This window comes from Schistocerca cancellata, chromosome 4 (assembly GCF_023864275.1).
Source record: "Schistocerca cancellata isolate TAMUIC-IGC-003103 chromosome 4, iqSchCanc2.1, whole genome shotgun sequence".
NCBI lineage: Eukaryota > Metazoa > Arthropoda > Insecta > Orthoptera > Acrididae > Schistocerca > Schistocerca cancellata.
Window position 1 is genome coordinate 593,716,772 of NC_064629.1, and position 27,088 is coordinate 593,743,859.

General features: G+C 36.8%; 1 protein-coding gene across 2 annotated transcripts in view; it reads right to left on the reverse strand.

The window, feature by feature from the left end:
• LOC126185198 (protein FAM214A) overlaps positions 1-27,088 on the reverse strand; it is a 240,625-nt gene that overhangs the window by 12,271 nt on the left and 201,266 nt on the right. For both annotated transcript variants that reach the window (XM_049928074.1, XM_049928075.1), the window contains exons 10-15: positions 23,306-23,486; positions 21,000-21,744; positions 18,492-18,688; positions 17,368-17,528; positions 15,575-15,747; positions 105-343 (exon numbers count right to left, since the gene is read on the reverse strand). In XM_049928074.1, the coding sequence (XP_049784031.1) occupies positions 105-343; positions 15,575-15,747; positions 17,368-17,528; positions 18,492-18,688; positions 21,000-21,744; positions 23,306-23,486 (1,696 nt within the window). The remainder of the gene's footprint in view (positions 1-104; positions 344-15,574; positions 15,748-17,367; positions 17,529-18,491; positions 18,689-20,999; positions 21,745-23,305; positions 23,487-27,088) is intronic.

Here is a 27,088-nt window from a genome sequence, read left to right on the forward strand (position 1 = left end):
AAATTTTAGTAAATTCTGTTTCATTCTGGTGTAATGTTTTGTTTGTATTATAAATTTGGTGAGCTAGGGTTTGATGTAACACCAACTGCTAGAAACTAACTTACCGTAGATGTATGAGATACCGTAGCCACTTTTGAGCATCATAGGGCTGCTTGCCATCCAAATTGGCAGGCATATACAAAGTTCGTTGCCTTAAGAATGTTTGTGAATTTGCAGGCATGTCACATAAATCATACATCACCACAAACATTTTCACCACTGTTCCAAGGGGATTGAACAGAGTCACTTGTACTGTGCCACTTCGAGGAACATTATAACCTTTCTTTCCAAGGTTAATATGGCCCTGAAAGAAGAAAATTATTTCAGTTACCAATTTGTATCAAAATAAATAAAGACTATTATCATGATCAGAGGGAAATATAATTTTTAATAAATAAGAAAGATATTTTCCAAGCACAGGAGAATTTTGGCTTCCGACTAGATGAAGTACTTCACTAACTCCACCTGTGGGGATAAGATGTACCAAGCTCACAAAGCATATTAAGTGAAAATATATAAGAAGAAGATTTCTGTAACAATAGTCATTGGCGACTACAGTCAATATCCTTCCTTTGACGGCAGATACTGAAATCACGTTTTATGCAGCTCCATACTTTCCAGTGTGTAAGTAACATGGCTGAACTGGCAGGTCATCATCACTTAACCCTCCCACAACCCTTGTCTTCCTTCCAGTTCATTATTTAGTCATATACCATTGTAGGTGGTTTGAACTCTTCTATATATCCTACAACCACTTTGATTCATTTGAGAGAAGGAAGCTATTAAACAATAATATTTTGTCTTCTGCTTCATCTTAAGTTATTCGTTAAGATTAGCCCAAGATGATTGGGAGAGAAGAGATGGAACTTCAGAAGTTCTTTTACGTAAAAATATAAAACACCATGAGGATTAAAGTTTATTGTCCAGTTGACATCAAGGATGTTGGTATAAGAGCACTAGTTCTACTTGGAACAACAGTAGGGGAAGGAATGAGTTATAATGTTCTTGTTGCAACAACCTAAACATTGTTCTCTGACTATCTTGGCACTATAATAATTAAATTTGTCAATTCTTCACACCCAAGAATAGGGTCAAGCATCACCTGACAATTCTATTTCTTCTCTTTTGTTTTCCATTTTCCCAATGTTCTTTGATCTTCTCCAGTAGTTATTTTCTTACAGCCACCAATTCTCCTGAATTTTTGTTCAACAACAACCTTCCCGTAGTATTTCATGCCTAATAGCTTCCTGATTATTTGTTGTTCTGTGGTATCTTCTCTTTCTAAATTCTGTGTTTTGTGATCCCAGCTAGTGTTGATTTCTTCCCCTCTGAAAGTCTTTCAAAAAGCACTGTTACTACTGTCGTCATAGTCATCTTCTTCAGTCCAAAGACTGGTTTGGTACAGCTCTCTGTGCAACTCTATCCTTTGCAAGCCTCTTCATTTTCAAATAACTGCTGCAACCCACATACTTCTGAACCTGCTTACTGTACTCACGTCTATCTCCCTCTACACTTTTTATCCCTGTAATTCCCTCCTATACTAAATTGCTAATCCCATGATGTCTCAAAATGTGTACTATCAACCGATGTCTTCATTTAATCAATTTGTGCCAAAAATTTCTTGTCTCCCCACTTCTATTCAGTATCTTCTCATTAGTTACATGAACTAACCATCTAATCTTCAGCATTCTTCTGTAGCACCACTGTACTGAAAAGACAACAGAATAGTCTACTGTAACCCTCCTTTTGCTCTTTCTTATTGTATACCATATTGTTCTGGTTTTTCAGTTTCAAGGATTCTGGCTGCCGGCTGGGTGCTGTTCTTTCCATTTCTTATAAAGTGCAACCCAAACTATTACTCCAATAGTGTAGGTCCAGTGCATCTAGCATGCACACGTCAGACATCACTAAAACAAAGGCTTTTTTGTTGCAGAGGAATCTGCTCATGAAATTTTAATCACCAACTTTCTCCTCTGCCTGTGAAAATATTTTGTTCATGCTGACCTACATAGGGAGTAATGATCATGATAAAATAAGGGAAATCAGAGCTCACAGGGAACAATATAGGTGTTCATTCTTTCCGCACACTATAAGAGATTGAAATAATAGAGAATTGTGAAGGTGGTTCAATGAACCCTCTGCCAACACTTAAATGTGATTTTCAGAGTATCCATGTAAGTGTAGGTGTAGGCGTAGGTGGGTTGCAGGTCCTCAACTGGCCGCCACCTAACCAACACACAGTCATCACTGGCACAGAGGCAAAACTAGCTTTCATTAGAAAACACAACAGACCTTCACCCTGCCCTCCAGTAAGCTCTCAATTGACACCACTGACGTCGCAGGTGGTGGTGTTTTGGGGTCAGTGGAATGCACGCTACAGGGTGTCTGGCTCAGAGCTGTCCTTTAAGTAACAAAATTGTAACAGTTTTTATGTCACTGTGGTGCCAACTGCTGCTCAAATCGCTACTGCAGATGCTACACAATGCGCCAGACCCATATGCCAAGCACACTGATCTTCCCTCTCAGTAGTACCATGTGGCCATCTGGAGCCTGGTTGTCTTGTGACCGTACATTCCTGAGGCCACCACTGCAATCACCCATGTACAGTGGCCACAGTCCTGCCACGTCTTTCTGCAGCATCGCAGAAGGAACATCCAGCATCTCATTTCTTACTGTTCATATGATCTACTTTTACAGTTGTTTGTGACTTAAGCAATACTACAACATATTGCTACAACTGCCTTTCATAGGCAGTGCATTGTGTACTGTGCTAGTGTTCATCACAGAACATACTCTGATAAAAAGTAAAATGTTGTCATTTGATTAATATTCCTGACACAAAGCTGAAATATTGGGTACTTCCTTTCTCCTGGGAAAGGGGAGAAGGGGGGAGGGTGGGAATGGGGAAGAGCATGAGGATTAAGCCCACATCATCAAGGAAGAGTTTGGAAGGTGCAGAGAGGAACTAATATCAAGCTGAAACTGAGTTTGTCCCTCAGGTATTCTGAGACAGTGCAGTTGGTAGTGCACTACTTGCACAAGGCAGGTGCCAGAATTTGTGTCGTGATACATCACACTGTTCTAACTTGTCACAAATGGTTAAACATTTTAATTACCCTTCCTTTACTATGTCTGTGTACTTTCTCCAATGATTTTCTTTACCTCACAACACCATATTTACTGTGGATTATTGTCACTTTCAAATTTCTTCATGCTTTTAGAACAAACTCAGATGACGTAAACAAGATTATCTGAATGTGATGTTAGTGGTTCAGCTTATTTTGGTGCTGTAAGAAAGAGGTGTCCATTGTTTATCAATATGACATGAATAATAATTTATAACTAATGATAATTTCAACTGGTTTGTTAATGAATGAACATAACAAGACAACAAACATTAACCATGAAATCTGTATTATTTATGGGACAACCTTATGACAGGAGGTACTTTTGAAGGTGTTTGATAAGCAATTGTATCTGGCCAAAAGACCACAATTACAATTATTCTGCACAAAATTGCCCAGTATTACAGATATGCTACGGTTTCCAGAGATTTTTAGTCCTTTATGCATTAGTTGCCACTGAATAGTTTGGGTTGTATGGTTGTGGTCCATGAAACATTTTCGATCCTGACTTTTGATCCAGAACTGTATTCAACATCTTCAGAGGTGTTCCTGGTTCTGCTAAGTCTTCCAGATTGATGTCAGAGTGACACACTGTGAAAAGGGAGCATGGCAGAAGTTGACAGCTCTTAATGAAATGTCACAAATGAGAAAGTTTCATGGACTATAACAATACAACCCAGAAGATTCACCAGCAACTACAACAGCTGGTGGTAAAAGCCTTCACTGTGTGACATTTGTGCATTTCAGATATTTCCTTCCCGGATTACTCTTCCGTGACAATATTTGAAGAATTTCCACCAGTGGTTACGATCACAGAGTTTTCTACAATGAATATATACTGAAACTGGCTCCACTCTACAATAAATGTGGAAAACCATGTTTATTGTGAAAAAGGTATTGGCAGATGTGCACTTGCATATACAATAATCATCACTGTTACTGCTACACATTCGAAATTTGCATTGCATTGCATTGAATTGAATTATAACAAATTTTCATATTTTGTAAGAACACACATTTGTGAGCCCTTTTACTTTTTTTGACTGTTTTCTTTGCTGTCAGATCCTATTAACATTCACTCAGTAATCTTACTCTTAAAAAAAAGAATTATTTCTTCATTTCATCTCATCTCAAACATGCTGTAAGTAATCTTATGAAGTCTTGAAATGAATTTTCTCCAAATGATTCCATGAATTTCATACTGTAATAATCTTTTGTTTTCCTCAATCTTATTTAGTGCCATAAACACCGTAATACATCTACCTCATCTGTTCTTTCTATTGTGGAACTGCAGAAATGTTGCAACACTCTTAGCCTCATAAATAATAGCATCAGCTAAATTAATGCACTTGTTTAATTCAGTGAAACAAAAATACAAATTAATCTTAGCCAGTGTAACACACTGCAGAGAAGCACAGCCAAGCAAAAACCTATGAACATTTTAATTTTCTCAGGGTGAAACCATAAGCGATACTATAGATTCTAAAATATCCTACAAGGGGTCACATCATAATTCATCATTGTATGGTTTGAGGCAGTGTGCAAGATACATTATAAAAATGAAATTTCCTGTGTTATTTGAAATAAGCATGTGCACATGTGCTGTCTTACAAAATTAGACTGCGAACAAAAGAGTGGAACATACATTGCAAATCTGAACACTTGCACCACAATTCATAAATTACTAGCTCACAATTGTGCTAATAGTATAGAGTCTCAAAACCTCTGTGCTCTTCAATGCCAACCTCTAGCAGATTATATTCCACTCTCAGGTGAACCTGTCTTTTATACCTCTGTCTTACCTTAAGTTGTGGACCAATGCAGCAAGTGTATAGACTAAATTTTCATTCTGAGTCTGTGTGTGTGTGTGTGTGTGTGTGTGTGTGTGTGTGTGTGTGTGTGTGTGTGTGTGTGTGTGTGTGTGTGTGTGTGTGTGTGTTTTGCTTTGAAACTTGCTGGCAGATTAAAACTGTGGGTCAGACTGGGACTCAAACTTGGGACCTTTGTCTTTTGTGGGCAAATGCTCTACCAACTGAGCTACCCAAGCATGCCTCATGACCCACCCTCACAGTTCCACTTCCACCAATATTACCTCTCTCCTGTATTCCAAACTTTGCAGAAGTTCTCCTAATACCTTGTGGGATGAGCACTCCCTGACTAAAGGATATACTGGAGAAATTGTTTAGGAAATTTGGAGGATGGGAGACAGATACTGATGGAAGCGAAGCTATGAGAATGTGTCATAATTTGTGCTTGGATAGCTCAGTTGGTCAAGCACTTACCTGTGAAAGGCAAAATGTCCCAGATTTCAGTTCCGAACCACCAGGAAGCATCAGAGCAAATATCTGGCTAAGTGCATTAAAATAAATACAATGTTTTTCCCATACTCAAGTTACTAATTCAACAGACACTGTTTCCTGAGCTATACTTCTCACCACCCACCCTGTATCAACCCAACAACTTCATTTCTACAAAGAGCATAATGGTAATTTGGTGAAAGTATGGTAATGTGTGTACACACAAAAGGAAAACAATTTTTAATTTTATGTTGCTCTTTATATTTATATATTGACTTATTTACACATTCTGTCTCTTTTGTATTGCAGGTTTCCATAAACTATCAGACTGTGTGCTGGAAGTTTAAAGGAATGAGTAAATAATATACGATGTGAAAAGTAAATGCAACATATTTAACAAATATTTTATTATATACATTTTTTAGTGATTTGTGACATAATTAATAATTCCCTCTTAGTTTATCTTTGTTGATTTCGTGAAACTGGGAGTAGTTTTTTCTTCAAGTATATATTTTTAAAGAAAGGATAGGTTTTGGGGTAAATACTCAGAAAAATTACAGGTCTCCTGCAAATGTGACACCATGAATAAGGGATTCTTCTTAAATATGTACACGACTGAATCATCAGAGAAATTATATAGCTATGTGGGTAAAACAGTTCCTTTTAACAATCAAGGACCAAACCATAAACTGTATGTTCACAACAGACAACTCAGTGACCCAGTAACCAGAGACAAGCCTGGAGTTTGCTTAATTGTAACCAGAATTTCCAAGAGAGGTGCAGATGAAGTTGATGGGAACCTTGATGTCCGTGCTATATAACTGCAAAACAACAACAGCACAAGACAAAATTTTACAACTAATGCCATTTTACAAAATATTCAGATAGGAAGATTCGCTGAGCACACAAAAAATGAAAAGAGTATTTACAATTCACAGTGACACACTGTAAGTTGTAAAACTCCATTACTCTTATGATAAATTCTGAAATATATAGGATTACATTTTAAGAGTAAGAACGATGCCTGCACAGTTACAATACATTAAATGTTTGTGTATTATAATCATGGGAGAAACACTTTGCCACAATGACATTATTTTTCCTACTGATTTAATTACTCATTCATTCACTGTCTATGTTGTCAGTTTACATAGGTGACATTTTCTTTTAAAATGTGTCACATTCCCGTCATTAGTTAATCACACCATATACTAATTAAATATTGTCTTTATTTGTGTGCATTTTTTTTTTTATTTATTTATTATCTCCTTGCAATGAATGGGTATCATAATGCACAGAAATGAGGGTGGTGATTATATCTAATACATTCTGGTCTGGCTCCCACTTCCCTTAATTGTGGCTAAAAATTGTAACACACAGAAACAAAATATATGAGCGAGTACTCTGTAAGCATCAACTTCACAAGGCTACTAATGTAATGAATACTTCTTGTTTATTTATTGCAGAACTTTTAAGGAAGTTCCTTTTTGAAACAATTATTGAAGTGTGTTACAAGGTACATGGTTACAAAAATGGTCAGGTCTTTTGTATGACATCTGCTTGATGTCCAGTTATTGAGTTACATAATATTCTTTGTAACTTTTCAAAAAATAAAATATTATGGACTTTTCTGCATTATTCTGCAAAATTATGTTAATGTCAATAACTTAAAATAAAAGTTAATATGTTCAAAATATTCCATTTTAGATACTGATGAAACTTCAAATTAAAAAAAAAACCTCACATTTAGAAGCTTCTTAAAATACTTAAATTTTTATATTAGAGAGAAAGCTTGAGTAAATTATGAAACTTTGCCTGATTTCATTCATTCAGTAATTTCCTATGGAATTATCAACTGCAGTAACTCGCATTTAAGGAAGAAAAGATTTCATTGCATGAAGGTGTGCAGTAAGATCATCATAAGGTGCCGGCTCGTGAACATATGGAGTTTAATGAGTTTGGAATTTTAACCACATATGCATCAAATTTCATGAGAACATTTATCATCCACTAAATCCTGAGTGAATAACAGCTACCATAATTATAATAATATAATGAAAAATTATTTTGACTCTTTTTTTTAAAAACTGATTTCACAGAAGTGTGTCAAACAATGCTGTTACCACAATCTTCATGCATTTACCTAATGATGCTAAACACTTCACAGATATCACAAGTGAATTTGAAGTGTGCGCAGGAAGTTCTCTCTATGCAAACACTTTTTGTAAAAATTTCAGTTAATAAGTTTTGGCCTACATCGAAAATATAGGACAAATCATACATTGAATCGAATTTAATATGATCCTTTAGAAATACATTATTTACAATAAATGAACATGTTTATATGAGTCATCAGAAACAGACCTCGCTTATTATCACTTACTTCCTGAGACTGACTTCTTCTGTGTCATTAAGATCTTTACCTTTGTAGTGCCCCATAGAAGTAATTAACATTTAACATCCTTTATTGAGAAACAAGTAGTGAATTTTTATGTCACAACTCTCTTGTTCAGCTTTTACTGTGTTTTATGTTTTAACTCTTAGTTTAGCTCCCTGAATGAAACTGTGATGCTGAAGTTTGTACACCATTAGTACCACATACTACAGCATGTTTCAAACTTTTTCCAGTGCATCCTTCGTAGCTGATTACTTGCAAAATACAGGGTTATTACAAATGATTGAAGTGATTTCACAGCGCTACAATAACTTTATTATTTGAGATATTTTCACAATGCTTTGCACACACATACAAAAACTCAAAGAGTTTTTTTAAGCATTCACAAATGTTCGATATGTGCCCCTTTAGTGATTCGGCAGACATCAAGCCGATAATCAAGTTCCTCCCACACTCAGCGCAGCATGTCCCCATCAAGGAGTTCGAAAGCATCGTTGATGTGAGCTCGCAGTTCTGGCACATTTCTTGGTAGAGGAGGTTTAAACACTAAATCTTTCACATAACCCCACAGAAAGAAATCGCATGGGGTTAAGTCGGGAGAGCGTGGAGGCCATGACATGAATTGCTGATCATGATCTCCACCATGACCGATCCATCGGTTTTCCAATCTCCTGTTTAAGAAATGCCGAACATCATGATGGAAATGCGGTGGAGCACCATCCTGTTGAAAGATGAAGTCAGCGCTGTCAGTCTCCAGTTGTGGCATGAGCCAATTTTCCAGCACGTCCAGATACACGTGTCCTGTAAAGTTTTTTTTTCGCAGAAGAAAAAGGGGCCGTAAACTTTAAACCGTGAGATTGCACAAAACACGTTAACTTTTTGTGAATTGCGAATTTACTGCACGAATGCTTGAGGATTCTCTACCGCCCAGATTCGCACATTGTGTTTGTTCACTTCACCATTAAGAAAAAATGTTGCTTCATCACTGAAAACAAGTTTCACACTGAACGCATCCTCTTCCATGAGCTGTTGCAACCGCGCCGAAAATTCAAAGCGTTTGACTTTGTCATCGGGTGTCGGGGCTTGTAGCAATTGTAAACAGTGAGGCTTCTGCTTTAGCCTTTTCCGTAAGATTTTCCAAACCGTCGGCTGTGGTACGTTTAGCTCCCTACTTGCTTTATTCGTTGACTTCTGCGGGCTACGCGTGAAACTTGCCCGCACGCGTTCAACCGTTTCTTCGCTCACTGCAGGCCGACCCGTTGATTTCCCCTTACAGAGGCATCCAGAAGCTTTAAACTGCGCATACCATCACTGAATGGAGTTAGCAGTTGGTGGATCTTTGTTGAACTTCGTCCTGAAGTGTTGTTGCACTGTTATGACTGACTGATGTGAGTGCATTTCAAGCACGACATACGCTTTCTCGGCTCCTGTTGCCATTTTGTCTCACTGCGCTCTCAAGCGCTCTGGCGGCAGAAACCTGAAGTGCGGCTTCAGCCGAACAAAACTTTATGAGTTTTTCTACGTATCTGTAGTGTGTCGTGACCATATGTCAATGAATGGAGCTACAGTGAATTTATGAAATCGCTTCAATCATTTATAATAGCCCTGTATATTGAAGCAATAAGCAGTCAGAGCAATAAGACAGCTGTGGAGTTGGGAAGAGGATGATTGTAAAAACTGTCAAATCACCGATATACTATTACACCTAGTTTAGTCAGTAGTTTTTAGCAGTTTGCTGGTTCTAGTAACTTATTTACTGGCTATGTTCTTGGAAATGAAATCTGCTGATGCGTCCATTATCAGTGATGATTCATTCATCTCTTTTGATGTGTATTAGTCCTTATACTGTAAGCTAGAGTATCAAAGTTTTCAGCAAATACTGTGAGCTGCTCTTTTACAATACTTTTATCTACCCTACACCCAGTACCTATTTTAGTCTGTTTTTATCTGACAACTTCCAAGCAGATTCTGCCTTATTCTCAGTCTTTATACTTCTGGTTTTGCATAATGGGTGCATTATTTCCATTCAAAATTTTATCTCTTTTGTTAATTACTTCCATTATTGATTACAGACAATAAATAGTGTTTATAAATTTCTCACATAGCAAACTTTTTTTATAAAATGAATGAATTCTCAGAGTTATATTGGACTCCTTAGTGTAAGGTCAGAGCAAACCACTTCGTTTATATATATAAAACACAAACGCTCTTAACAGAAAAAAAACTGATACTTATTTCATAAAGAGGAAATTTATTTTAATGCTAATTATCATAGGAAAAAATCTGTCTAGTTGTCATATTATACATGACTTATTGTTCCAAGATAATGGTAAAACAGTGTATACACTATCTGATCAAAAGTATCTGGACATCCCTAAGTAATGCTGAACTGAGCACAAGGTGTCATGAGAAGTGGATTTGGCAGTATAAAAGAGCCCAAGTAGTATTGTGTTGTCAGTAGACAAGCAGTAACGGCAGAGTTGGTTGGGCAGGAGAGCTCGGCGACTTCTACCATAGACTAATCACTATTTCAACCCTTCTACAGCTGTCCAAGCCAATGTTGGTAATGTGATTATGAATCTGAAATGTGAAGCAGCAACAACAGCTAAAGCAAGACCAGGCAGACCTCCTGTACTGACAGACAGGGACCACAGAGCATTGTGGGAGGGGGATGTAAAAAATGGCATGAAATCAACAGAAGTTATCACTCTTGAGTTATGAAGTGCTGCTAGCAGTCCAGCTAGCACAGTGACAGTGCATAGGGAGTTAAAAATAAAAGGGGTACAATGGCTGACCAGCTCCTCATAAGCCACACATTATGAAATTGCGAAGGTGGGATGGCTCCACTTGCTACAATCCTGCTCCTTAAAGAAATTTTTTTTTCCAATATATATGTAAGCATATGCAACAATTGTGTGCAAATAAGGCTGATGTTCACAAAATTTCATTGTCCACCAAGTAATTGTGCGATTTCAAACTGCCAAGTAATTGTTATTTTTATCTACAAAAAATTTATTTCAATAGTAATGAAACATATTTGATACCTATAGAACATGGGGAGTTGGGATTTCCAGTCATCATGTAACTATTATTTATAAAACAATATACCTCAATCAAAAGCCCTTTAGTTACTCTTTTAAAAAATACTTACTTTTTTCCAAAAACCTGTTTCAAATGATTATTTATAATTATAATTAACAATCATCTCAGAGATAGATTCTGAGAACTGATGTCATAATTTTGTCGTCGGATTTTTATTTATTTATTTATTTTTTTAACTGTACAATAAATTTGGGTATCAGAACATGATATTAAGATAATGAATAAATTAGGAAAACTGTGAACCTTTACATTTTACATGAAAATCAGTAAAACTCATTGGAGGTGTACATGGTATTGACAAACATTTCATATAATTAGAGTAATTTTACAGCTACCTAATTATGATCATACTAAATTATTACTTGGTTCACTAGAATGGCATCTATGCTTTTAGTTAGAGTCTGGTCAAATCATTCACTTTGACATCATCAAGTAGTCACTGCATTATATTTGCATCAATAAAATCTGGATCTGCCTGTCAGAATACTACTTAGTCTAGTGGTTGTGTCAACCTGTGGTTTACATTCTTAATGAAATCTTACAGACGATTATGAGAAGCATTAAATATGGGATTTTGTCCTGTTACCTGATTCTGCATTGTGTACATAATTTCAAAACTTAGTATAAAATTAGTAAAATTAGATAATAGCCAGCAATCATACAATAGACACCATGTGCTACCAAGGGCCATCAATCACAGGCGAGGCATGTTAAGATTTCTGTAGTCATTGCTAAGCAACATTTGAGATAGTGGTAAGAGTGACATCACTGGACATTGACTGACAATGAGTGATTTGCAGTGATGGATCATGCTATGCCCAGTGTCAATCCAATGGAAGTATTTGGGGCTGATGAATGCCTGAAGAAAGTTACCTGCTAGCCCTGACCTAAGCCCAATGCAACACCTTTGGGACAAGTTACATCATCAATTTCGCTCCAGACCCCAGTGTCAAACATCAATACCTTCCCTGATTTCTGGTCTTGAGAAAGAATAGGCTGCCATTTCTCTAGAGACATTCATATGCATCATTGTATGTGTCCCCAGCAAAGCTCAAGCCATCCTAAAGCAGATGATGGATACACCCATATTAGTCCACTAATACGGTGTCTTGATACATTCAATCAGGTAGTGTATATGTTACCTAAATGTTCATGTAGTACTGTATTCTTTCACTTATTTTATATCACTAGTACACAACTTTTAGAACACGTAATCTAAAGAACCAAATAAACAATCAAATCAAATTCACTTCTGATGGCACATAATCATCTGAGCCCAGATTCTAGAGATATCATGTGTCTTTCACTAACTTCTTGTTTGTCACTTAATGAATGCCTTCCACAGATTTAGTTTCTCCATACAATTGCAAATTTTGGAGATGACAATGGTTTCATCCACTGAAGCACATTTTTGAATTTACATTATTAAGCACTGATGCTGATTCTAATACCAGTAACTTAGGCTTGTTTTAATATTCTGTACTAATTATTTTGTGGCAGCAGGTGGCACTTTCTGTGCATTAGTATATGGATCTACCAGGAAATCCATCTCTTATTAACTGTTCTTGTCCACCACAAACAGTGACAAGTATAATTCAAACATATGGATGCAGTGTTTTGATCTTGACAAGGGTATGTACAGAGTGATTCAAAAAACATGTCCCATACCAAAAGTATGGTGAACTGTAACTCCACTTACAAACTTTCGGAGGTTGCAGTAGGGAACAAAACAAGAAGAAAGTTTAGTGAACATGGGCTTTAAAATGCATACTTTTTCATCTTCACTACCATCAAATACATCTCTTCTGCTGAAGAAGTGCTCATAGCTCTTAAGGTATACATTTTGTAGCACAGTTTTACAAGACTTTTTTTTCTTGGTTTGGTCCATACTACCATCTCCGAAAGTTTGTTGGAGTTTTGGTTCATCCTATTTGTCCTATGTGACATAACTTTTGAATTACCTGGTATTAAAAGAAAGCCCTGGAGCAAAATACTATTAAAACATCGCAATTTTGACTTAAAAACTGCTGAAACTAATCTGCTGAAGTCATGATTGGAACTACACTAGAATCAATCTCTAACTTTAAATACCTTGGAAGTGTTGATTTAAAGAATGCTAACACGGGCTGTACTTTACAGCAAAATGAAGCAACTTTTTTCGAAGAATTAAAAAATCTATGGAAGAGGTAAATTTCATGGTACCCAAAATAAACAATGCTGAACACTTGCTGTCAATCCTCCTTTACAAGTCAGAAGTTTGTGCTCTACTAGACAGTTAAAAATTAATTTAATTTCTGCTGCTTTAGTTTTCAGAATTGTGAACCAAAAACAACTAAGGATAAAATTAGAAGTGAAGAAGGGATGAAAAGTCAGCATTGACATCATATGCCAATTTACATGTTATTGGTATGACTAATTAATGTATTCAGCTGAAAGACAAAAAATGATTATTTAAACTTTATTGAACTGTACTGTGTCTCCACATAAAAACCAATTCTATGTTGCCACTCCTACCTCAAAGTCCCACTGCTGCAGCCAAAAAATACTGTAAGAATCCATGCAATTCACAGTATTATAACACTGGCAACATTCAGTTTCTGTACTTTCCAAAACTCTTTCTCCATTAATGGTTAATGCTGCTCAGAACTGATCAAACAAGTTCAAAAATGGCTCTGAGCACTATGGGACTTAACAGCTATCGTCATCAGTCCCCTAGAGCTTAGAACTACTTAAACCTAACTAACCTAAGGACATCACACAACACCCAGTCATCGATCAAACAAGTGTTTGAATATTTAGAAAACTAGGAGTTTACCATTTTCTTCAATGGAAAACAATCATGTTCTTTGCAAATGACACAAGCACATAGTTCACTCACTGAGATGGTTACTAAAAGACAGAATCGTCTGGTATCATGATGTGCAAGTAAAAATACAGACATCTGTAAGTTTCATTGGTGGTCTGACATGGCACTTAGTGCAAACAATACATTTCTCCTTGCAGCAGCTACCTCAGCACATAGTAGGAAGGAAACAGAGTTTGTTGGCCCACCATTGATGAACACGTGTAAGAGAAGTAGAGAGTAAATTTGGAATGGACAGGTATAGCTGCATGCTTTTTAAAGGACTATATAAACATCAGCCTTAATCAGTTTATGCAAACAATGAAATGTTTGAAAAGCTATATGGACAGACACTTCTCCAAAATACATGTCCAGTGCCTTAATCACACAGATATCCTTCAGTGATTAAGCCAAGACTTTCAATAAGTGGGACTCAAATCCTCATGTGGATAATCTGATTTGTGTTTCTCTGAATCACTGAATACAAATACTGGCTGGTTACTTTGAGATGACACCATTCTTGCCGAATTGGAGCTTGGCTCCATCTCCAATGAGCTCACCGTCAAAGAGATGTTTCACTCTTCTCTTTCTTTCAACCAGTGCACCACCTCCACTGGTAAGTACTGGATACAAAAGTCCATGTGACACATGCTAAAGTTTTTAAATAGCAACGAATCCCTCACAGAAGAAAAAAAAACTAAGAAAAAGTATTGCTTTTGTTTTGAAAATGAGGGTACCTCTTGCAACAGATGTATCAGCTGACAGAAATCTCTTGCACAAAAATCGAAATACATCAGACTAAGATCACATTTCTCTCTCATTTTATTGGTAGACTATGAGCAGCATGGACACTTTTGAGCAACTGAAAACTGTACGTTGGTGTAATACAGACATTTGATTTGTCACAAATTCTCAACATCAGGTTAAAAAGGAACTATTTTGTAGGTTGCACATTGTGATGACTCTTTCTCAGCGATTTATTTACCAGTCCTTACAAAATCATAGTTTACATTAATGTCCTAGATTGACACATTTTTTTAAAATTTGTCAGTAAGACTATTTCATATTGGGTCTTAATGCAATTAATGTTTTTAGTTAAATTATACTGAGTTTAGTCAATTTTCAACATGTAAAATAAAAAATACCTGCACAATCAAACAGTGGAAACTCCAGGTTGGAAAATCAACAAAGTAAGTAAAAAATAGATTGCTACTTACCATAAAGATGACATTAAGTTGCAGACAGGCACAATTAAAAAGACAGTTACACAGTAGCTTTTAGCCAGAGTCTTGTCAGAAAAAGAAAGAGAAACACACACCATTCATTCACACAAGCAAGCACACTACACATACACGACTGCCAACTCTAGTAGCTCCAGCCACTGGCATTCTGGTCCAAGCTGCCCAAGTTGGCAGTCATGGTGCATGAGGTGTGTTTGCTTCTGTGAATGAATGGTGTGTGTGGGTGTGGGCGACCGAGCGAGAGAGAGATTTAAGTGTGTTAATTGTGCCTGTCCACAACTTAATATGTCATATTTACGGTAAGCAGCTGTCATCATCATCATCATCATCATCATCATCATCATCATCATCATCATCATCGAGTTGCCACCACCTGGTGTCTAACACCTTAACAAAAAGCACAAAATTACATCCACAACTACATTTTTATTACTTTTAAATGATTTTAGAAGGTCACAACACTTCCCAACGTATAACACAGTTTTTATTGTGAAAGTGTAAGTCAGGAGAGAGAAACAAAAAAAATTACTTACAAGGTAGGGTGTAGAAACTTTATCATTATCCCCCAAGGTGTAAAAAAACACTGTGACAGGCAGCACAAGATGACGTGGACAAAATGAGCCGCTGGCACCGAGATCTGCAGTGAAGCCATGGACTGTGCTTACAGGTTCCAATCTTCCATTCAGGACAGACTCTTCAAAGCTACCTGCAAGAGAAAGATGCACATCCTATCAAAAGTGGAAAAGAAATATATTAAAAAGTACATATGGCTGAATTAATGAAAACATTCAGAAGTATTAGAAATATTTCACACTTTCAGTTTAGTAACAAAATGTTGAAATTGCACAATTCTCTTTTTTCAGGCTATTCAATATGGTGGAAGTCCATTTTTATGTATTAGTAACCTACATTTGTATAACTCTAAATTTAAACTATGAGCATAGTGCACACAGTAATGTGTGAAGATTGCACAGTAATATTCATTCTCTGGATGAAAGTACAAAAGTGTGTTAGAAGTGTGGAAAGACAATATTGAAAAAAGCAGCTTTACGTTAGTACTGGGTGGAAGTGCAGAGTCTGCAAATGGAAAAATCTATTACATTTATGACTGATGACGAAGTCAAAGATTCATTAGTCAAGCTCCATTTGGTTCCATAAAGTTTTATGGCACTTATTGTGACTTGTCTCTTGTCATCATTTGCAAAGTAAGTAACTGGCATGATGGAGCCAACAGAGGAACTCTACCTACACTAAGACCGAGTGCAATTGCATCAATTCAGTTGGAACACTGTTTTTAGTCAATGAATGGCCTTTGAAGAAAACACTCCATTATTTACATCAGGGCACTAATTTCCACTTCTGTTTGTCACATCTTTGCACATCTATGAAGAACAATTGCTTTTGTCTCATCTGATGAGTGACTACATTTATCAGTAATAAGAAGAAATTCTGTCTTCCATTTTAAAAGAAATGTTGTATCCACACTACAACAAATGCAATGCAAATTATGGTAGTATTTAGATCTATTCTTCAGAATTTGAGAGTGTTAATGCTCAATAAGTGCTTAATATGAAACATTTTCAGCATCAGTCCTGATATAAGGATGATTAATCTCACATCTATCAGCAGTGAGGAGCAATCAGGAGAATTAAGGAAAGACAGGAAAGAACAAAAATGTGAAAAATGATAAATGAGAAGCTATACAGATTCCAGAAGTAAGGAAGAGTTACCCAAGACTTTGAATTTGGCGTAACCCATGAGCACTGAGAATTCTTACGGAAACAATGGGAGAAAGACAAATTCAGGGTACAAACAATGAGCAGTTAGTAAAGCAAAGTTAAAAATTTGAGCTTAACCCTCGGTAGATGCAGAGTGTAAATTTCAGTGAAATTTGTTGCATTTTTTAAGAGAATATGACAAAAACTAGGATTTTCTTAAGGAAGTAGGAGAGGGAATTCCCCTGCTCAGGCTGAAAACATGCTCCGAGAATCAGTTACTTTGATTAGAGAAATCTAGTTGACAAATGCATTTGACATGTTGCATATTACTTGGTATCCTTATTAAACCTACTCTTTTGTTCAATGGTGAAACTTTAATAATAAAAGGTGTTCTAAGAAATATTTTCTTACAGCACATCTTGCACTTACAGGAGGTGGGAGGAAGGAGGGGGGGAGGGGGAGAAACTTTCTGTGTTAGAGCATACTTTATTAACAGCTTAATTAACTCAGGAATACTTATGACCATAACAATTTCTTTGAAGTAGCTACACAGTCCCACTTTACAAATACAATCTATAGCAAAATTTATAACCAAACCATAGTCTTACCTAACAATGATGAACAAGGATAACCACTGTATCTCAGTCGTTGAAAATCCTCACGAGCATTCTCGAGGAAATTGCCAGGTGGTACAGTATCAACTGGACTTGGTGTTTCAGCATCATCACTACTTGTACTTTGACTGTCATCACTACTTTCAAACAGAGCACTGAAGACAAAGAATATCATGGTTGTGTAACTGTTTGAAGCTTAAAACACTGATAAAATAGTATACATTTAAACCAGTAGAAGGAAAATGTTGGTTCACATTAACACTTGTTCTAACAATCTTCAATAAAATTATTTTCTAATGTCAGACTGGTATTCAGCTAATTGCCATCACCACCAGCTTCTTCTTCAACAGAAGATTAATATATTGCAAAAATAAGTTACAAATCAGAATGATATGTAGTCAATTTTGAGAAATAATAAAAATAATGGCATGTAAATATTATGTATCATCACATCAACAAACAATCTGATACCTAGCACATACTGTAAGCACACATGAGAGGTGAAATGTAAATACATAGTTATCAGCAAAACGGTCTGTTAATGAACAGACATTTTCAAGTAATGATAGCACCTGCTACTTGGTTGGTGTTTTGATCCTACACCTCTTTGCCATTCTCTCAACTAACTAGAACTTGTGAAGACACAAAGGAATTAAAGAAAATAGCTGCCAGTGGGTGTTGATTTATATCAATGGACAAAGTTGAAAATTTTGGCCAGACCTGGATTCAAACCCAGGTCTCTTGCTTACTAGGCTGATGCGATGACCACTACACCATCCAAACACAGTGGTCACAGCAATCCCATGTACTGCACTAGCACACCTCCTGTCAGACCCAAATTCTCAACTTATACCACACACTGCTGAGCTGTGTCCTGCTCATTAGCCACATTACTCACTGCATCTTGCCGATTCCCATAAGAGTTCAAGTGTGGTGTACACTTGCACTTAAGGGATCACTGGCCACCATCGCGTTAATTATATACGTCCAAAAAAACAAACCACATTTAGAACTTGTTAGTTTCTCAAATGAACAGTTAAAGAGCAACAGGAGTTTCAAGAGATGTTTGCATGTAAAACTATTATACTATATTACAGACAGAACTAATAGCAACAAACCTGCGAATAGCTGAGACAGAATTTAGAGTGCTGTCGAAGTCAAATCGTGTTGTGGAAGTAGTACGTCTAACAGGTGCAGGACTTGATGTCAGTGGCAATCCAGTACGACAATGGAAAACCATAGATGCAGCAGAGTCAAGTGAACGTCTAAAACGTGCCTTGTCCCTTGCTGATGGCACCTGCCAATTGTGATTTACCTGCACAATATTATTCCATTACTTCCAATTAATTTCAGATACAAGCATTAATTATTTTCATTTTTATTTACATCTATTGTAAATGATTTAGCTTCCATATTTCCATGTATACTAAAGTACTGGGGAGGGGGGGGGGGGAGGACAGAAAGGTAGACATGCACTGATTACATAAATGAAGTGTTCAAAGCAGGGTTTCACTGTTCAGCACCATTTGGAAATGTGCTGCTCAATGCTTCAACCACTGGTCAGAAGTTCTCTCTTCTCTTACAAGTGTGTATTGTACTAAATATTTTCCACTTCCAAAAATTGCAATACCAAGACGAAATCATGACTTTTACACAGATTAGGCACACGACAAGAAACAAACTAAAAAAATTACATAATTGTACACAAGATGTAACACAAATCCAGCATTGTGCGAGGCCTGTCGTGCACAGCAATTAGAGAATCTAAAGATTGTAGCATGGAAGCAATGATGACTTTAATATGATCCTGCAAAATCTGCCTTCAACTAGCTTGCACAGAAGCCCACAATACAATTAAAATGGTGCTTAAGGGCTCTGATTCTCAAACTTTTCATTTTTGTGCTATACCTATCAACAATGAACACAGCTACATGTTTGTAACTACAATCACCTCCAACAGGTGCACTGCTATCACTAAGAAGTTAATGTGGGACATACTGAAGTCTGAGGCAAATGTGGTTTCTGGACAATTGAATCCAAGGCAACTGCATTGGCATTATCAGCCCAGCCCAACAGCAAACAGTGTTAACCACTGATACTGATAAAGACACGTCCAAATCATTCCAGGATTCCAATGCAACAGTAAATACTATAGATGATACTGTATAATCCATGATCTTCATGCAAACAAGATGACAGTCATCATATGTGGTGGCCACATTGCATGGTCCAGAACCCTTCCATTTCTGCGTACAGCATTCAACTGCCTACACGTTCATCTCGTGCATCTTTGATCTACTATCTACTTGCATGCCCTGTATCTTCCAAAATGCCATGTCATAACAAACCAATTACCAAGACCATTCTGTTCTATTAAAAATCCTTTGCATTCTCATTTGGTGCACTTTCATGTTGACAAAGCTTAGTGGAGTGTGCTTTCCCCTTTCCACTTTGACAGTTCCTTGTGGGGTGAACTTTGTGTAACAGTGATCTTTCCAGTTCCAATAAAGTGGGTGCTTCTGAAGCTATATGCAAGTCATCTGTATGCAGTCCCTACCATGTCTACCTTCGAGACTGTTCTGAACATTCTCTGCTTTCCGATTCATTCATGTACTTCATTTTGGATGCTGTGATTTTTGCAAATGTTACTGAAGTAATAAGCCTCTATAGGTCTTATTTTTTAACCAGATATAAGTTATCAAATTAGAAATATAGATTAATTAAATACCAAATGCAACAGAAGGACAGACTGTTCAACACAGACTTCTGATATGCTTAATGAACCATGTCATTACATGGCTTTTCTCAAAATAATGGGAAAAACAAGCACTTGGAAAAAAAACCTATATTTCTTATTGTAAAAGGTCAAACAACTGATTTTAAAGATTTCCTTCACAATCAAAAACATACACTGCTATTGGGCTGAAAACAAAGGATAGTGGCTGCTGAAAATTTAATTTGGAGGAACAGTGTATCCTAATGCTAAATCTTAGTTGCAATGAGGGTTATCTTTAGAAATTGATTGTAAGTATAGTTTCGTACGAAGTCAAAATTCTTGTTGATATTCACACAATTATACCTGCTTCTGTCTATAACAGGTTGAAAATGAAATCCCTCATACTTAAAGAGTTTTTCATATGGCCCCGATAATGATGATACAAACAGGTCAGGTAACTTCCAAATTTTTTTTTTTGGCATCTCCAAAAGTTTTACTCTTTTCAACAAAGCACAGCTGAAATGTTCATTTGATAAATGCTTAACAGTTTCATGGATGGTAGTACAGAATTCAACATCAAAACAACCCAAGGGCATGTTCATGATGATGCAAATGGAGATTGTACAAAAAATAAATTTATATCAATATTAAAATTTTGCATTAACCTACTCAGATCAAAATCAATACACTAAATCACAGTAACATGCAATTTCAGTTCATATACTTTTACCTGAAGTGTTGAGATACTGTCATCTATTCAAAGATTAGATTACTGTAGTTTCAACAGTTACCATTAAAATTACACCAAAATTTATTAAAAAATATGTGAGGTTATTATCTGCACAACTGAACAGTAATTTAGTGCTATATTAGAGAAAAAGGCATAGTCATAAATTACATTATTTCTTACCTCTGAGAGACTTTTTATTTCATTGTTGAGGTTTTTCGTAACATTTGTACATTTAGAGCCATAATTCACTGAAGTTAAATTTCCCACAGCAAATTTTGTGGAGCACTCTGTATCACTTTGCAGTGATGTATCAGGTAAGTTGCCATCTTCTTGTGAACCAGTCTGAATTTCACGAACACACTTAAAATGATTATCTGTCTCCAATGTTGTCTCCCAAGTCCTGACTTCTGAACAACCCTCCGATAGTTGAGCTGATAATTTGGAACAAGTGTTTTCTGCACCTTTGTTTATGGCTTTTTGCTCACTAACCAAAACTGAAGTTTGTACTGAAGAAGGCAATTCACTTCTTCCTATAATACTGATGTCTGAAGTATCACAGTCTTGCAAATTTATAGATTTCATTCCTGTAATGATATCACAATGAGATTTACTGTTATCACAGTCATTAAAAGCACTTTTACTTGTACTAAGTTTGTGTTTATTTTTTAAAACTTTCTCCGACAACACCAAAGGTTTCTCAAATGTCAGTGCTTCTTCCTGATTTTTGCCCTTCCCACACACTCGCTGAAAACCTTGGTCATCGGATGAGGTAGTTGAAACATGTGTCCTATACACATCGGAATAACTTCTTGAACTGCTTCCCACTGAGGCCTGCTTTGATAGAATATGCTCTCTCATATCTAAAGTTTTTTTCAGCCCTTTATTTGCACCCTGAGTGAATGAACGAGATGGAGCATTTTTATCCCTAAAAGGAAAGAAACAACACATTAATACATAATCAAAGTTGACTACTGCCTGTCTAATAAAGGAATGTATGATCACAAATAATAGTAAATGGAGTTGACAATTATTCTGATCTTGAAACTTCCTGGCAGATTAAAACCGTGTGCCGGACCGAGACTCGAACTCGGTACCTTTGCCTTTCGCGGGCAAGTGCTCTACCGACAGCTCCCAAAGCATGACTCACTTTTGTCAGTCCTGGATTTGTACCCAGACAGCTGCCTTTCACAGGCAGTGCATTACAACTTTTACTACGAGTATGGAAGTTTGGAATTAATAGAAAGAAACCTGTAGCATGTTGAAATGCTAAATCTGTTTTAGAGGCACACTTGGCTATCACAATTTGGTAGTGTACTGAGTAACAGACAAGTCTCTGGATTAAATTTATGGTCAAAAACGAAGTTTTAACTAGTCTTATATAAACAGTGCATGTATTTTCAATTTTGTGAGTTTACTGTAATATCTGTCATTCAACTTACACTCTAAAGTGATACACTGTCCATTTGTAATTATATTTTGTTTATACTAAATAGGGAGGGAGGGTGGGGGAGGGAGAGGGAGAGGGAGAGAGAGAGAGAGAGAGAGAGAGAGAGAGAGAGAGAGAGAGAGAGAGAGAGAGAGAGAGAGAGAGAGAGAGGAGGGAGGGAGGGAGGGAGGGAGAGAGAGAGAGAGAGAGAGAGAGAGAGAGAGAGAGAGAGGGAGGGAGGGAGGGAGGGAGGGAGGGAGAGAGAGAGAGAGAGAGAGAGAGGGGGGGGGGGGAGCAGTTTTTAATTTGATAAAGAACTGTAATTATTAAAAATAAGATCAATACGTAAAAATTATTTTCTTTTTTATTTTCATGTATAGGATGCATACTGTTAAGCAATAAAACTGAAGAAAGTATGACACATTCAGTAGTTATTGCTTAAAAACATCAACAGTTCTAAGTAAGGACTAAAACAACATCCAATAATCGCTATTTTAAACTACGGATTTGAAAAATTTATGTTTATATGGCAGCTACAGTTCCATGCAGCCTCTGCTAGCAATAAAGAGAGAAACCACAAATCATCATAACATGTGGAAAGAACAATACATTATGTCAATTATTTAAGCAATCATGTTTGGATGTATAAAGTAATGAAAGGTTATGTATTCTAAATGTTTACAGGATCACTGTTACTGAGGATGCTTTACCAACAGCAAAAGAATATGTCACGTAAAACAATTCCTCAGTTTGCTCAAGATGGAAAAAAAAAAAAAATCAATTCTCTTCACAAAAATGAAACACAAGCAAGAAAGAAAGAAGCCACCCAATGGCACAGAGCTCCTTATATATTTTTTGATGGCGGTCTGAACCCTGCTCACACTTTTTGTTCCTTCTAACATTGCCTTCACTACAGTTTATTATGAGGCATCTCGCAAGATCAAAGTCAGATAATGTGCCAAATATTATTTCATTGGGAACAGAGAGATGAACATTGATTAATTTCTTTTGCAATTCTACAAGAATTCCAAGTAATTACAATCCTAAAAAAATATAGTACCTGAGCACTGCTAACACTTCTCCCAATTCTTTGTTGCTGAGCTCCAATTTTTTGGTTGTGCACTGACCATTCTTTGTGTAATCTGACTCTAGATCCAAGTCATCATCATCTCCACAACTGCATCGGTGTTTACCCGAACGTGTGCATGGATTTCTCATTCGATCATCGACAACCCCATGAGCTGAAAAAAATAAGTGTAACTCAGTATCAAACAATAAATAGCCTTTCACAGTAAATGAAATAGCATAAATTACTGAGGTGTTGAGTGATTGAGGAACATGTAAACTTCATGATACTTTTCAGTAATACATGTTTACCAGTAATCTCAATTATCTTCCAGTCAAACACAGATTGTGAAATTGCTAACAACTGAAGAAGGAAATGACAACTTAAAAATTTTATGCCAGACCGTAACTCTTAACAGGTCATATACGAGAAGCACACTTCCACGGTCTGTTGGTGCTATATGAACCTAATTACATTTTTTAACTTGTTACTTTGTGGGGCATTGATTACTCTTCCCTACAACTAAAGGGAGAAGTTCTATCAGTACATAAAAGGTCATTTTATACTATAATTATTCTGTCATTAGTTAAAACAGCGGACAAATCCTTATTTTAATTAAGGACAGCTCTGCCATCAAAATAAAAAATACAATTATTTAAACAATGTTAAACCAAAATTAGTACATTACAAGTACCATGTGCAGGCAGGTCCACATGCCAGAGCACAAAGCTGTGTGGTCAGTACACAGATATGGATGAATAACTTATCTTTGTGGGTGGATGGAGATAACCCATGATCATGTTGTGGTGCTTCAAATGTCTAAGCTTATGGTCGTTTACATCCAACCCTGTGTTTTGTTAACATTCGAACAACATGGCAGGTTCATGCAGGATGACTGTCTCTGTCAGCTATACATACATACATACATACATACATACATAAGAGAGGGAAACATTCCATGTGGTAAAAATATATCTAAAAACAAAGATGATGTGACTTACCAAACAAAAGTGCTGGCAGGTTGACAGACACATAAACAAACACAAACATTCACACAAAATTCAAGCTTTCGCAACCAACAGTTGCTTCATCAGAAAAGAGGGAAGGAGAGGGAAAGACGAAAGGATGTGGGTTTGAGTCATTCCAATCCCGGGAGCGAAAAGACTTACCTTAGGGGGAAAAAGGGACACACACACACACACACACACACACACACACACACACACACACACACACACACACACACACACACACACACACGTGTATACCTGTCCTTTTTCCCCCTAAGGCAAGTTTTTCCACTGCCGGGATTGGAATGACTCCTTACCCTCTCCCTTAAAACCCACATCCTTTTGTATTTCCCTCTCCTTCCCTCTTTCCTGATGAAGCAACCGTTTGTTGTGAAAGCTTGAATTTTGTGTGTATGTTTGTGTTTGTTTATGTGTCTGTCAACCTGCCAGTGCTTTCATTTGGTAAGTCACATCATCTTTGTTTTTAGATACATACATACATACATACATACATACATACATACATACATAAATCCTTGTTCCACAGATCATGAATATGACATTTCGTAACGATGTGGAACATGTCACTTTAACATAAATTTTCTTTATACAAAATAATTAATTCATTTTTTTCAGTTACTACTTCATATCTAAATATTCATCTATTGAGTAGGCATAGTTCTCATTCAGGAATCCTATTAAGTTGCTTTTAAATGTTGAAATGTTGGTTGGCTATCTGTCAGACTTTTAATGCTATTTGGCAAATGACCAAAGATTTTTTTGGCAGCATAATTCACTCCTTTCTGTGCCAAACTGAGATTTGATCCACAATAGTAAAGATCATCCTTTCTTCTAGTGTTGTAGGTATGCACTTCACTGTTATTTTTGAATTTGAATGGGTTATTAATGACAAATTTTGTAGGTGAATATATGTATTTACAGTGTAAACCACTCCAGAGCCCTGGAACACATCAAGAATCAGGAGGAAGTGACAGCAGAGAGCCGCAGGGTTAATGGAGTCCTTAGGACCACGTGAAGGGTCCAGACGAAGTTGCGGATGAGGCATATACCATGGAGGTGTACTTGAGTGGACTGCAAGTAGAGGTGATAAAATGAAGGACTCCAGTTCGGAGAGAAGGGACTGCACGCGAACTGCAATCGTTAGCCCCGACCTGGGCTGCCAATGCGGGAGACTGTTGCAGATGGGAAAAGAAAACGGTAATTCGGTTGCTCAGGGAAACTACGAATGTGTGCTGCATAACTGGCAAGCAGTTGCGCACGTCTGATCGGCAATGGAGGGACACCAACCTCCACCAGTACACTGGTTGCTGGACTCATCCTAAAAGCTCCTGTCGCTAGCCTAACCCCGCAGTGGTGCACAGGGTTGAGTAAATGCAACGCTGAAGGTGCTGCCGAACCATAAACCACACTCCCAAAGTCAATTTGGGACTGGACAAGGGCTCTGAAGGGCCAGCAGTGAATGAAAAAAGCTATAGTAGGCTAATTTGCTGATAGGTTTATCACCAAAATTTGCAATTACCCTCACAGCAAAAATAGCTGAACCTAACTATTTCAGTAGATCATCGATGTGTTTCTTCCACTTAAATTTCTCATCAATGCACAAACCCAGAAATTTTGAATATTCTGCCTTAGCAACAGACTTCTATTCATAGTCAATGTTTATCAGTGGTGTTATGCCATTTACCGTACAGAATTGTATGAACTGTGTTTCCTCAAAATTTTGCGAGTCCATTTGCAGAGAACCACTTGATAATTTTCTGAAAGACATTATTTATCATTTCCTCAGCTGATTCTTGCTTGTTGGGTGTGATTACTACACTTGTATCATCAGCAAAAAGCACTAGCTTTGCATCTTCATGAATATATAGTGGCAAGTCATTTATATATATCAAGAACAATAAGGGACCCATGACTGAACCCTGTGTGACATTGTTCTCGATACCTCCCCGGTCGAAGACACTGCTGATTTTTGCAGACTATCTGTACTGCATTCTTCCAGTTAAATATGAATTAAACCATTTGTGCTCTGTCCCACTCATACCACAATACTTGATCTTATCTAGAATAATTTCGTGATTCATACAATCAAAAGCCTTTGAGAGATCACAAAATATCCCAATGGATGATGATTGGCTATTCAATGCATTTAATATTTGATCAGTGAAAGCATAAATAGCATTTTCTGTTGAAAAGGTCCTTCTGAGAACCAAACTGACATTTTGTTAGTACTTTATTTTTACAAATATGTGATGCTACTCTTGAATACGTTGCTTTTTCAAGAATTTTGGATAAAGCTGTCAGATGTGAGATTATGCAGTAGTTGTTAGCATCAGACCTATCTCCTTTATTATGCAATGGTTTAACAATAGCATATTTCAGTATATCTGTAAAAATACTCTGTTTCAGTGAGCTACTACATATGTGGCTTAGAATCCTAGGTATTTGTTGGGAACAAGCTTTTAGTACTCTGTTGGAAATGCCATCAATTCCATGTGAACTATTACTTTTGAGTGAATTTATTATTTTCCTAATTTCAGTAGGAGAGGTGGCTTGAATTTCAGTTTTATCAAATTGCATAAGTATTGCATCTTCCATTTTCTAATGAAAATTCTCTAATGAATATGCTGGATCCTATTTTCTCTACAACACTTAAGAAATGATTATTAAAAGTGTTTCCTACTTCTGACTTCTTGTTAACAAACTTTTCACCAAGTTTGATAGAAATACAGTCTTCGTGTGCTCTTGG